The sequence below is a fragment of the Monoraphidium neglectum genome (genome assembly GCF_000611645.1).
Source record: "Monoraphidium neglectum strain SAG 48.87 unplaced genomic scaffold scaffold01124, whole genome shotgun sequence".
NCBI classification, from domain to species: domain Eukaryota; kingdom Viridiplantae; phylum Chlorophyta; class Chlorophyceae; order Sphaeropleales; family Selenastraceae; genus Monoraphidium; species Monoraphidium neglectum.
This window is the reverse complement of record NW_014012504.1, coordinates 4,472-16,607: the sequence shown is the minus strand read 5'-3', so window position 1 is coordinate 16,607 and position 12,136 is coordinate 4,472. Positions and strand designations below refer to the sequence as shown.

General features: G+C 66.3%; 2 protein-coding genes across 2 annotated transcripts; both read right to left on the bottom strand.

Moving 5' to 3' along the window:
* Window positions 1-203: 203 nt before the first annotated feature.
* Window positions 204-7,284, bottom strand: MNEG_6735 (kinesin family member 3/17; the record flags this gene model as incomplete). Its single annotated transcript, XM_014044793.1, has 16 exons — window positions 204-239; window positions 380-524; window positions 1,050-1,132; window positions 1,452-1,664; window positions 2,004-2,147; window positions 2,444-2,497; window positions 2,800-2,988; window positions 3,382-4,053; window positions 4,389-4,595; window positions 4,831-5,151; window positions 5,329-5,593; window positions 5,824-5,963; window positions 6,144-6,194; window positions 6,461-6,627; window positions 6,819-6,969; window positions 7,135-7,284. The coding sequence occupies 16 exons, from the start codon at window positions 7,282-7,284 to the stop codon at window positions 204-206; spliced, it is 2,988 nt and encodes a 995-aa protein (XP_013900247.1).
* Window positions 7,285-7,923: 639 nt separating this feature from the next.
* On the bottom strand, window positions 7,924-11,440 carry MNEG_6734 (hypothetical protein; the record flags this gene model as incomplete). Its single annotated transcript, XM_014044792.1, has 7 exons — window positions 7,924-8,545; window positions 8,815-8,964; window positions 9,260-9,472; window positions 9,767-9,936; window positions 10,194-10,547; window positions 10,813-10,986; window positions 11,252-11,440. 7 exons carry the CDS (start codon window positions 11,438-11,440, stop codon window positions 7,924-7,926), a joined length of 1,872 nt encoding a protein of 623 aa, XP_013900246.1.
* Between the last annotated feature and the right edge of the window lie 696 nt (window positions 11,441-12,136).

Genomic DNA, 12,136 nt, shown 5'->3' with positions numbered 1-12,136 from the left:
GCCCCCAGCGGCGTCCCCGGCGCGCCGCCGCCACCGCCGCTGCCGGTGCCGCCGCCGCTACGAAGCGCGTTGAACACGACCGGGCTCGGCGGCACCATGCCGCCCAGCAGCATCAGCTGCTTCTGCACCTCGCGCAGCCGGTGGGTCTTCTCCGCGCGCTGCGCCAGCTCACCCTCCAGCACCTGCCGGGACAGCCGAGCACATCAATCGTGGGATGAATGAACACAGGGATGGCATCGCTGCGAGGGTGTTAAGGTCAACGACTGCCGCGACCCCATCATCGCCATCGCCAGACGCAGCCCCGGAGCCAGCCAAGCGAAGGGCTTCTCTCGCAGCTTCCCTGCAGCTTCCCTACAGCTTCCCTGCAGCTTGCCCCCACCTTCATGTACTCCCAGCTGGTGTTGCAGAGGTCCAGCTCCTGCTCCACCCACTCCTTGCGCGCGCGCTCCGACCGCAGCAGCGGCGCGCCCGCGTTGGGCTGCATCTCCATCGCCTCCCGCGCAGCCGCGTCGGTGCGCTGGATCCTGGGGAGCAAGGGGGGTGCGGAGGGGGGAAAGGTGAGTCGGAGCGGGAGCCGGGATGCCTGGCGTGCTTTTGGGAGCGGCCGCAAGGGAAGCAAGGGAGGAGTCTTAAAACGAGGCCAGAGTGTGTCATGGGTGGCTGCCACGACCGGATCGACAATCAGGTCTGCGCAGAGCGTCCGGCCGCTGGGTTGGGTGCCCGTAGTCGTGCCCGCAGTCATGCCCGCAGTCATCCCCGCAGTCATCAATATCTCCTGGCGTCTCAGGCCCTTGTTCATTCAGCTCCTGCGCGCATCCATTTGTGTCCCCTACCTGCCCCCCACCCCATCCAATCCCCCCGCAGCACACCGCTTGCCAGTGCCAACATCGCTTGCTCCTGCTCCGCCCCCTGCCCCTACACACAATTCACTCTTGCCCCTTCTGCCCTTGCCAAGACCACTCATGAACTCACCACACGTGACCCTGTTTCCTTCCTCACCTGCTTCTTCCCCGGCCCCGCCATGAATCTCACGTCACCCCCCCCCCCACCTGGCCCTGGCCTGGACCTCCATGAGCTCCCTTAGCCGCTTCTTGGCAGCTTCCGCCTCCTCCGTCTTCCGCTTCAAGACGGCCTGCACGGGGGTGGAGTTGGGGGACGGGCGTGGGCGGGAGTGGGGTTGGGGTTCGGGGGCATCAGGTTTGGGCACGCTTCAGAGACCAGGGGAGGGAAGGGGATGTGGAGCGGCGGAGCCAGGTGAGGGCGTTTCGTAGGGATCACGAGTGGCATGGCATCAACAGTGATTGGGGGTTCACAGGGTGGTGCACATAGGAGGGATGCACAGGGGAGCCGGCGGGGATACACAAAACCCCAAAGACCCCCACAAGCCTGACGATCTGATGGCCGCGCCAACTTTTGAGCCAAAACGGCCCCATCCCAACCCGCCGCCGCACCTGCTGCTTCACATGCATGGCCTGGTGCTGCTGCAGCGCCGCGTTCTGCCGCTGCGCGCTGCGCCGCAGCTGCGCCAGCTCCCGCTCCCGCGCCGTGCGCCACTCCCTGAACTCCCGCTCCCGCAGCTCCATGCGGCGCAGCACCGCAGCCTTGTGGCCCTTCATCTTCTGGATGTCCTCCTGCAGCTGGCGCACGACCTGCTCAACGCGCGTCTGTGGTGTGGGTTGGAGGACGGCAGATGAGCCAAGGGGGTGGGGGTGGGAGTCATCAGTGTCAAGGCGTTCTGTGATGCAAGCGTGATGTGTGTGTGTGTGTGTGTGTATGTGTGTATATGCATGTGTGCACATGCGTGTGCAGATGCGTGCGTGCGGGTGTGCATGTACGTGTGTGTGTGGCCGTGTACGTGTGTGTGCATGTGACGGGGTGCACCCCCCACGCCTCGCTCTGCGCAGGGTCAAAGCTGCTGGTCTCCCACCGCGCGCAACCGTCCACGCCCAGCCCCCCCGCTCAGGTACCCGCCAGCCCCGCTGCCCCCTCTCCCTGCTTCGCACCAGCTGCTTCGCCCCGCGCCGCGCCTCGCGCTCCTTCTCCCCCAGCTCCTTCACGCGTCGCTCCACGGCCGCCAGCTTGTCGCGGTACAGAGACTCCAGGCGGCGCCGCTCCTCCAGGCTGGCCTCAGCCGCCTTGTGCAGCTTCTGCGGGGGTTCCCGGGGTCGAATCGTGGGTGTGACAGGCAGCTTTACTGACTCAGGGTGAAAAAGAGAGCTGCGTCGGCAAGCGAGCGTTTGCCGTTGAGTGCGGGGGAAGCGGTTTTGTCGCGGCAGCGGTGGCAGGACAGCGCCCTCTTGGAATGTCGCGATGGCGGACGGGCGGCGACAGGCGTGGAGATGGCGGCTGAGATGGGGGGCAAAGGCTGCTCTTCTCGGGGCTCGCACGTGCCGTGTGGCCGGTGGGCCGGGTCACATGCGGCCCATGCCGCCGCCGGCCGCACCTGCAGCAGGCCTGTCTTCTCCTTAAGCAGCGCGTCGCGCTCAGCCTGCAGCGCCTGCGTGGTGGCGGGCCATCGGCAGTGCGTCGGCGTGCGCCACCGCACCAGAGACTCACCCGGGCTTTGGCCATGAATGATGAAGAGGGGCCGCTCGCCAACACAGGGGCTGCCAGGGCGCCCTGGTGGGAGTGTGGAGCCCCAGCTGCCCTCCGCAGGCGATGAGCACCAACTGGGGCAAACACACACTCACACATACACACACCATACACACATCTAACAACACACACACACGCGCACCCCAACACACACGCCTACATGAAAGCGCGCGCACACCCACAGCAACGCCGAGGGGCGCCCACCTGCAAGTGGCCGTCGTACTGCGCCTTCAGGCCGTCCCCCGCCACCGCCCCCTGCAGCGCCGCCAGCCGCCGCTGCTTGGCCACCATCTGGCGCCCTATGGCAGCGAGGCGGTGCTTCAGCTGCTCCTGGCTGACAAAGTGGGCCGTGGTGCCGGCGATGAGCTCGGCGTCCCGCGATGAGTCGCCCTCCTGAGGAGGGGGGGTGGGGTAATGGGGTGTGTGGGTGGGTGTGTGCATGCGAGGTGGGGAGAATCCAGACGATTGAGGAGGGGCCAAGGACAACAGAGTGTGTGAGTGCGCGCTCGTGCGCTGTGTGTGTGTGTGTGTTTGTGTGTGTGTGTGTGTGTGTGTGTGTGTGTGTGTGTGTGTGCACGTGTGTGCACGCGCATATGCAAGCGCGTGTGCTTGAGCGTGCGCGTGCAATTGCATGTATGCATGAATGTGACTTAAGACGCGGGTACGAACCACTGAAGGGTGCCAGCTTTGAGGGGCTTGGTCAAAGTAGCAAGGGACAGTTCGAAACTGAGTTGATAGCGAATGCCGCAGGCCGACGCGCGTTCGCCATGCAGGTGCGCGACACACCTCGAGGGGGGACGGCAGCGGCTCAACAGCGGGCCGGTGCGCGGGCGACAGCGGCGGCGAGCCGCCGCAATCCAGAACGTCCAGCGCCGTCGCCGCCGCGCCCGCGCTGCTCGCGTATCGACTGGGGCCCACTGCCCCCGCGCCGCCACCCGCCGCGCTGCCCGCCCTCCGTCGCCCCGCGCCTCCCGCTGCGGCGGCCGCGACGGCGGCGGCGGCGACGCCGTCGGCCGCGCCGCTGCGGAGCATTGACGACTGCGCGCGCTGCAGCGAGCGCGCCTGGCGCAGCTGCGCCTCCAGCTCGGCGATGCGGCCCCGCAGCTCCGCGACCACGTCCACGTCAGCGTCGAGGCTGACGTCATCGTCCTGCGACGCTGCTGCTGCCATCACCGCCGACGAATTTGCTGCCCCTGCCGACGCCTCTGCGTCGCCGCCGTCAGCCGCCGGGCCGCCGCCCATGCCGGCTGCCGCGGAAGCGGCGCCGTCCGCAAGCGCCGCTGCCCCGCCGCAGCTGGCGCCCTCCGACGCGCCCGTGTGCAGCGCGCTGAGCTTCTCGTAGCCCGCGTCCACCGCCGCCTGCTTCATCGCGCGCAGGCGGAGGCGTGCGCTGTCGCGGGCCGTCTCCGCGGCCAGCGCGCGCTCGCGCAAGTCAGACGCCTCGCTCCGCAGGTCATCCTGGAAGACCAGCGGCGAGGGTGCTCAGACAGCAATCGGCGCAATGGCTTTGCATATGTGCAGTGAGAGCACGGAGTGCACACGCACCTGCATGCACCCACCCACACACACAAACCCACACACACAAACGCACACTCTCTATCTCTCTCGCACACGCTCTCCTGCAGAACATGACCTGTCTACCATTAGGTCCAGGCTGGATACCAGGCGGCCTGCGGCCGCGACCCACAATACAAGGGCTCCTACGGCCCAATCACCAAGAACGGCGCACCCCACCATGCGCAGCGGCCCCCACCCCCAACCCGGCCCCCCCTGCCTCGCCCCAAGCCACCCACCAGCTCCCCCTGGTCGCGCGCGTGCTGCGCCTCCAGCGCGCCGCAGCGCATCGCCAGCTCGTCGTACGCCTCCCGCAGCGCCTCGCCCGGCGGCAGCGCGCCGCCGCTGACCAGCGCCGCGAGCGCGTCGGGGTCGCCGCCGGCGGCGCCGATGGTGCGCTTGAGGGCCAGGTTCTCCGCGCGCAGCGCGGCCAGCTGCTGCCGCAGCTGGGCGAGCTTCGGGGCGCGATGAGCGGTCGCGCATGCGGCATGTGGGGGCGACGTGACTCAGTACACGTCATGCGCGGGCAAATCGCTTGCCGCAGTGCGGCGGGCCGACACCTTGCCTTCACACAGGCCGTTTTGCGACCTTTGCGCTGCCAACACGGACCCATCTTGCCGACGTCGGAACGCCCAGCGCCCAGCCGCCCAGTGCAGCGCGTGCGCGCAGCGGCAGCCCCACCTGCGCGGCCACGGGGTCCCTGTTGACCACGGGCTTGTTCTTAATGTGCCGCGCGCGGTCCGCGTACCGCAGCGTGTTGAGGCTCTCCTCCCGGTTCACGTCCGCCGGCGACACGCACGCGAGCATCAGCGTGCGGCTGTTGCCGCCGAGGCTGTCCTGCAGCAGCCGCGTCAGCTTGGAGTCGCGGTAGGGCACGTGGCCCTGGCAGTCAACTAGGGCAGAGATCACCTTGGCCAGGGCCAGCAGGCCCTTGTTGATATTGATGGCCTCACGCAGGCGCGCGCCCTCGGCACCGGTGCGCTTGGCGCGCTCGCTTCCGGCCTGGGTTGGGCCCGAGGGGAGGGGGGAGGTGAGCAAGGGTATCCAGGCCGTGGGTCGTGAAGCGGAGGCAGCGCACACGCACGAAGTGCGCAAGCGGCAGCCATGGGGTCAGCTGCACCGTCGGCCAGGGCGGCCAAAGCTCAATGCGTTTCGAGCAGCTGCCCGGCAGCTGCCCACCAGGTCCACCAGGTGCATCTTGGCGATCAGATAGTCATCCGCGGCATCCCCCTCGCCATCCGCGCCCTCGTCCCCGTCGTCCTCCTCGTCCTCTTCCTCCTCCTCTGCCGCCTCCACGACCAGCGCGGCCGCGGCGGCCGCGTCGCCGGCGGCCGCGGCCGCGGCGCGGCGCGCTGGGGAGGCCGGCCGCGAGGCGGTGGGGGGCGCGGGGTCGGCGCGGCGCTGCTCCAGGGTGATGGTGAAGATGGCGTGGCTGCGGCTTGACCTGCGTGGAGGTCAAGGGCGCACGCAGCACGGACGAAACAGCGCCTTCATCTTCCTCTTCCGATCCCCACTGCACACCCGTCTCATAAAGCGACGCCGAAGGGGATTGCCCCCATGCTGACTACATTTGCCCGCGTGACAAAGACCACAAGCTGTGCAGGTTGTCAGGTACTGTCCCACGCCTGCCAGCGGCCAGCGCACCTCCCGTGCCCCCCAAGTGCGCCCACCCACCTGTTGTTCATGTTGGTGGCGCCCACCGCACGGCAGAGGCTGCCCTGCTCCAGCACGCCCGCCATCTCCTCGCGGCTGTGCACCTCGCGCTCCACCGCGCCCGCCAGCGTCACGCCGCCCGGCAGCTCGCGGATTGTCACCTAAGGAGGGGGCGGCGGGGCCATGTGTCGGCTGGCGCCCCACGCACGTGAGGCAGCACGCCGTCGGACTACCACCGCGCCACGTGCAGGTGTCCGCTTCTGGCATCCGCATGCCGGCTCAGGCGTCCGCTTGCATCGCCCAATCATATCAACCCCTCCTGATGCTGCGACCTGACTCACCTGGGGCCGTGCCCCCCGACCCTCCACGAACAGCAGGTCCCGCACTTCCTCCTGCGAAGCCATCGATGCGTTTATATGGACGACGTGCGTGCATCCCGCTCCATCTGCTAGCCATGCGCGCCTGCTGTCAAGGGCGTTTTTCAGCACGCCCACCTCTGCTATCACCCCTCATTAATGCCGCCCCCCTCCCTCTGCAATGCATCGGCATGACCTCATGGCGGAGGTCGCCCTGCCTCGTTTGCCCTGCCCCGTATTTTCAACCCCCCCACATCCCAACGCCTGCACCTTCATCCATGCGCCGGCAGCAGCACCCGCACCTTGTGGATTTCCACAAAGCTGACGCGCACTGAGAACTCGACGCCCTCCTTCCCAGCCTCCACGCGCGCAAACAGCTCCTCCATTGCCTCCGGGATGACGCCCCTGCAGGGGCCGCCGGGCGTGAAGCCGCTGCCCATCGCATAGGTCTTCCCGGACCCTGTCTGTCCTGCAGGGCGTTGAAAAAGCGGGGTGTGCATGCGGCTGTGCGGGTGCGCGCGTGGGCGCCGCATATGGACTGGCGGGGCGCAGCTGGAGCCGAGCATGCGCCTGCTGCAGCAGCATGTGCCCGGGCGAGCGCTCCCGCACGGCAGCGCCACACGCAGCGGCGCTGCGTGCACCGAGCCGCACGGTGCGCACCGTAAGCGAACACTGTGGCGTTGTAGCCTTTGAACAGGCCGTCCAGCAGCGGCGCGACACACTTGGGGTAGAGGTCTGAGAGGTCGCTGCCGTAGTCGCCGCCAAACACATGATCATACGTGAAAGACTGGCTGTTGCCGGCTGTGTGCACCTGGACCGGGTGCAGCATCACAGATCAGGGCGTGGTGCGGGCGTGCGTATCATTAATCGAGGGTCCTGAGCGCCCTGTCCCCACCCCAATTGGCGTTGCCTGCGGTTGTGCAGCACCCGCTGGCGGCACGCAGCATGCCCAGCAGCGCAGCCGCTGCAAGCGCACCTGGCCAAGGCCTGGTGTGACGTATAGGCATTCCTGGCAGCCCTGGTCCAGCTCAATTTCAATCAGGGGCCTGATGTTGACTGCAACGCACACGCTCTCCTCCGACTTCTTGCCCGGCACACTCGGGCGCGGCGCGCCAGACCCAGACATGGCGCCGACCCCCGCTATGACCTCCTGATCCTAGCTGCTGGAATATTTTTGTTCTCACGAGGTGCTACTTACGCGATCCAGGCTGCATGGGAGAGATTAGCATTTGAAGGCAGGCACTCAACAGATCGCTGCCTCCGGAGCCCATGGGAACCGGATAAGTAGAACCACTTATGTACAGGGCTATCTAAGCGTAAGATTGACATGAACGGGGCCAAGCCACTCCGTTCCAATCCCCATCTTGGCCGAGAAGCGCTGTTGTGCCAGCACAGTGTGACTAGGCGGCTACCTATTCTGCATCGAACCTGAGCAACGCACTGACATGGCGCCAGGGTCGTTGCCGAGGTGTGGGCAGCTGACGAGCAGCATCAGTGACGGCAGCTGCCGCTCATGCGACCCTGGCACAGGCTGCAACAAGGCTGCATAGGCATTCGACCCTTGCTGCCATGTAGTTACTTGGTCACATTTTAAAGGTGCCTTGCAGACTAGTTGAGACAAAGTGGCTCTACAGGTTTACACCTGCAGGGGTTGCAGCCCACCAAACTACACCACGCACCGGGGGACACAACCTGCGGCGTTGAGACCCAAAAACCCGGACCTTCCCCAGTCGATTGCAAAGCTTGTAGCAAATACAATGCGATGCTAGTGCGCAGTCGATTGCATCCGCCGGAACCATTCGCTCAAAGTCACCTCGGCGCGCGGCCCCACAGCCGGCGCGCCCACCGCCAGCGCCCGCCCCGCGTCGCTCAGCGGCCACCGATTGCTGCCGCCCAGCATGCGGCGCGCCGTGGCGGCGACCGCCGCGCCGGGGCCGCCGTCGCCGCCGCCGGGCAGCAGTGTGAGGTCCACCCCGATGTCCAGCAACCCCAGCAGCTCAGACGGCTCCATCTTGCTCAGCGTCCGGCTGAGCTTGTGCGTCGCCGCCGCCGCGGGGCCACCGGGCCCCGCCGCCGCCGCCTCCAGCTGCTGCTGCTGCCGCCGCTGCGGCTCCGGCGTGCCGCCCGCGGGCTGCTCCTTCGCGTCCGCCTTTTTCCCGGTCTGCCAGTAGACCTTGGACTGCGTCTGCCGCCGAGAGAACACGTCCGTGCCGCCGTCCCCGCGGCCCGCGTCGCCCTCGGGGCGGCTGCCGACGTTGCGCAGGGCCTTCTCAAAGTTTGCGGTGCGGTTGCGGGCGTTGATGCTCGCCATGCCGCCCTTGGCCTCGGCGGCTGCGCGCCTCTGGGCAGTCTGGTTGGCCTCCAGCTCATCCAATTTGGCCCTCAACCTTGATGGCGGGCCGGAAGGAGTGTGCGGTGCGGTGAGGTGCGGCGATGGGTTGAGAAAGGACTGCAATGCTTGGGGTGGTGAGTGAGGTTGCGCTTGTGTGAATTGTATCAAAGGAGGGGCACCGGCAATAAGAGTGGTGCTGCAACAGCTCCTGCAGAGCTCGAATTTGTGGAGGCTGCGCTGCCAAGGCGTCTCGCCCGGCCACGATGCATCCAGCCGGCCCCGTTCATGGCCAGCCACCCGCGCGCGCGGCGCCCGGCCACCCACTCTGCCGCCGCCTCCGCGTCGCCCGCCGACTGCGCCGCCTCCAGCAGGCCCCTCAGCCGCGCCTTCTCCGTGACCAGGCCGCCGACCACCTCGCCCTTCTCCCTCCTGGCCGCCAGCTTGCGCTGGATGTCCTCCTTCGTGAACTTGTAGCTGGGGTAAAAAGGCAGGGTGGTTGAACGTGCGTGATTGGACAGGCAAGGGCACGGCCCACAGGACGAGGCGACAGAGGCAGCAAGGCTGAGGAGCAGGAGCCGCCGTTCGAGGCAGGGAGTTGCAAAGCGAGGCACAACACTCGAGGGGCTGCCTTTGCCCTCTCCGGACACAATGCGCGGGGCTGGCAGGTAGAGAGGCCTGAGAACAGGCGGCAGATGCCACCAGCCAGACCCCTGTCTCATCCCCCCAAACATCACTGCCCTCCCAGCCCGCGCCCCGCCTGGGCCCTCACTTGAGCGCCCTCTGGATCTGCGCGGCAGCCGTCGCAGCGTCGCGCCGCGTGATCTTGCGGGCCTGGCCGCGCTCGCAGTGGCGGTTCCAGCGGTCAAACTCCTCCTGGGTGATCTCCTTGCTGCTGATCTGGGCCATCTGCATGGCTTTGCTGTGGCCGCCGTCCTCCAGCACCAGATGCTTGCTGGTGCGCGCCCCCGGCTGCTGCGTGAACCTGGGAAACCATCGGTGAGAGGGGTGTTTTGGGCTGTTTGTGACCTATACAGAAACTTGACTAGATGTGATGAGGTGCCAGGGAAGGTGCGGCGAACAAGAAGGACCCAAGCAGGGGGCCTGGTTCTCCGCGGCACAAATGCCAGGCTGCACCTAGCCGGCTGAGCACTTGATGGTTGGGCCACGCGCCGCTGAGCGGCCAGCCACATGCTCACTGCTGCCCGCCCGGGCGCCAGTGCACCCACGCGCCCGTTCCCAGCCCAGCCAACTTCCCCAAACGCGCACGCGCCTGTACGGCTGCCGGTCCGTCGCCTCCACCACGCGCATCATAAGGTAGTTGGGCTGCTTCTGGCCGGCCGCGTCAACAAAGGTGCCGTACACGATGCGCACGACGCAGCCGCGCACCACCTCGTCAAAAAAGGGCTGATTGTGCCACTGCTCCAGCATGTCGCGCTTCAGCTGCATCTGCGAAGGGCGAAGAGGTGCAGGGATAGTGGTGGTTGGGGCCATCCGGGTGCGATGCACGGGGGCAATCAAGAAGAGTACTTTGCAGAGGGAAGGTGAGGGCTGCTGCTGCACCGAGCACAATCCAAAGTATTGTGGACAGCTGCATTTTCGAAGGCATGCCTGCTGCACACATGCAGCTAGGGAGGCAGCCTCGCCTGTGTCCCTGCCAACGCTGGTTAAATGCAGCCGGCCCCTGGGAGCAGCTCAAAGCGCACCTGAAGCACAGACGCCAAAAGAGCCGGCTCATCCTCCTCCTCCTCCTCGCCCTCCACGCCCTCGCCTTCGTCGTAGCCACGCGCCCCCCGCGCCCCAAACCGCCGCGCCGCCGCAGCCTCCTCCGCAGCCTCCTCCTCTCGCTCGCTTGTCGACGGCTCGGCCGCGCCCTCCTCCTCCTCTTCCTCTTCTTCCTCCTCCCCCTTCTCCTCTTCCTCCTCCTCCTCGTCCTCCTCCTCTTTGCGCCGCGCGGCGCGCTTCTCGCGCTGCTGACGGGCTGCGGCCAGCTTGCCGATTGCTGTGTCCGCGCCTGTGGCGGGCCGCGCGCGTCTGGACGAGGCCCGCACCTCCACAGACTGCGGGGCCGGTGTGTAGGAGGCAGCTATGATTAATTGGGGTGCCCACAATCCTGAGAAAGCAGGCCGCAGTCGACGTGCCACAGCAGCGGGCCCTGTGGTCGCCAACTTGGGACGCGCTTGCTTTGCACACATGCACTACTCTTCTCGTGCAGGGTCATTAAATCGGTGCGGCCGCTGCTGCGTCACGCAGCCTGCGGCTCGCACAGTCTGCTGGCCCCCCTGCACACCGGATGCCCCGATTGCGTGCAGCACCGACGCCCACCTTTTCCTTGGCCTTCCGCGCCTGCTGCTGCGCCTGCTGCTTTTCGCGCTCGCGCGCACGCCGCTCGTCCCTCTCAAACAGGTACAGCTCCCGCTCCAGCTCAGTCATCGCCGCCAGCTTCGCCTCATCATCCGAGTTCTCATCATCGTCGTCCTCATCCTCATCGCCCAGCTCCTGCAGCAGCGAGGTGGCGTAGGGCGCACAGGCGCCGTTGCGCACCGCGCGCCAGCGTACAGGAAACGTGGTTTGCGCACGCGCTTCTTCTTCGGCGAGCTCTAGTACGGGGGAGTGTTGCCACGCTGTGCCAATGAAAGCAGGCACTGCACATTAATGGGCCATTCTGTACTGCAATTGCACGGGCCAGCAGCAGCACCAAGTGCGCGTGGCAAGAGAGCAGAAAGCAGGGCGCAGCAACTGGCGGTGTCAAAGCGGGGCTCACCTGCTTCGCCGCCTTGGCCTTGGCCGCGGCAGAGCGCTTCTTGGCAGGCTTCTTCTCCTCTTCGCTGTCCTGGTACTCATCATCGTCGTCCCAGTCCTCGTCGTCCTCTGAATCGCTGCGGCCACGCTTGCCTCGTTTGTTTCTGCCTTTCCCCGCAATGAGGAGGAGCTCGTCGTCTAGCGTGGCCATGATCACGGCTATATACTCCCCCTCTGCTTCGCGACCACCAAACGATCTTGTGCTCAGCTGGGAATTGCAGTCTGATGAGACATCCCGCAGGAGACCTTGTATGGTAAGTAATCTTCAAGACACCAATATTGTGCTGTTCGAGTCCTGTCCACAGCGAACAGCCGCCGAATCGCGCAGGCAGGCAGCAAACACGCGGCGTAAAAAGCGGCGGACACAAGGGCAGACCGTCCCGACAAGCGCAAACCGCCGCCTGCGCGCTTGGTGTGCCCGGGATTTTCAAGTTTTGAGGTGCCGTCACAACAGTTAAGAGCCAAGAGCACACGCATTTACTCCAATCCTATGACTCATTGCGATAGCCGCAACGTCCGATTCGGCCCGCCTCAAACCCCACGCCCGAGAGAAATTTGTTCACTGGTGTACGCCACTTGCTTGCTGGCGAAGTCTAAAGCTTGCAGGGCCAGCCCAGGCAGACCCTCAGCACAGGTCATCCCATAAGTCCTCTTGCGGGTTGCTGAGTGCAACATTGTGCATGTCTCAACAGCAACAGCAACGGCAACGCTCGCATACGCCGGCCCGCCACACCACGCCGCTTGCACCACAAATCTCATGAGTAGTGAAGAAATGCCATCGCTGCCCCACCCATCAGCGCTTGCGTGCGGTTGCCTGACCCCATCCGAACACCTTGCCCCTTGAGGA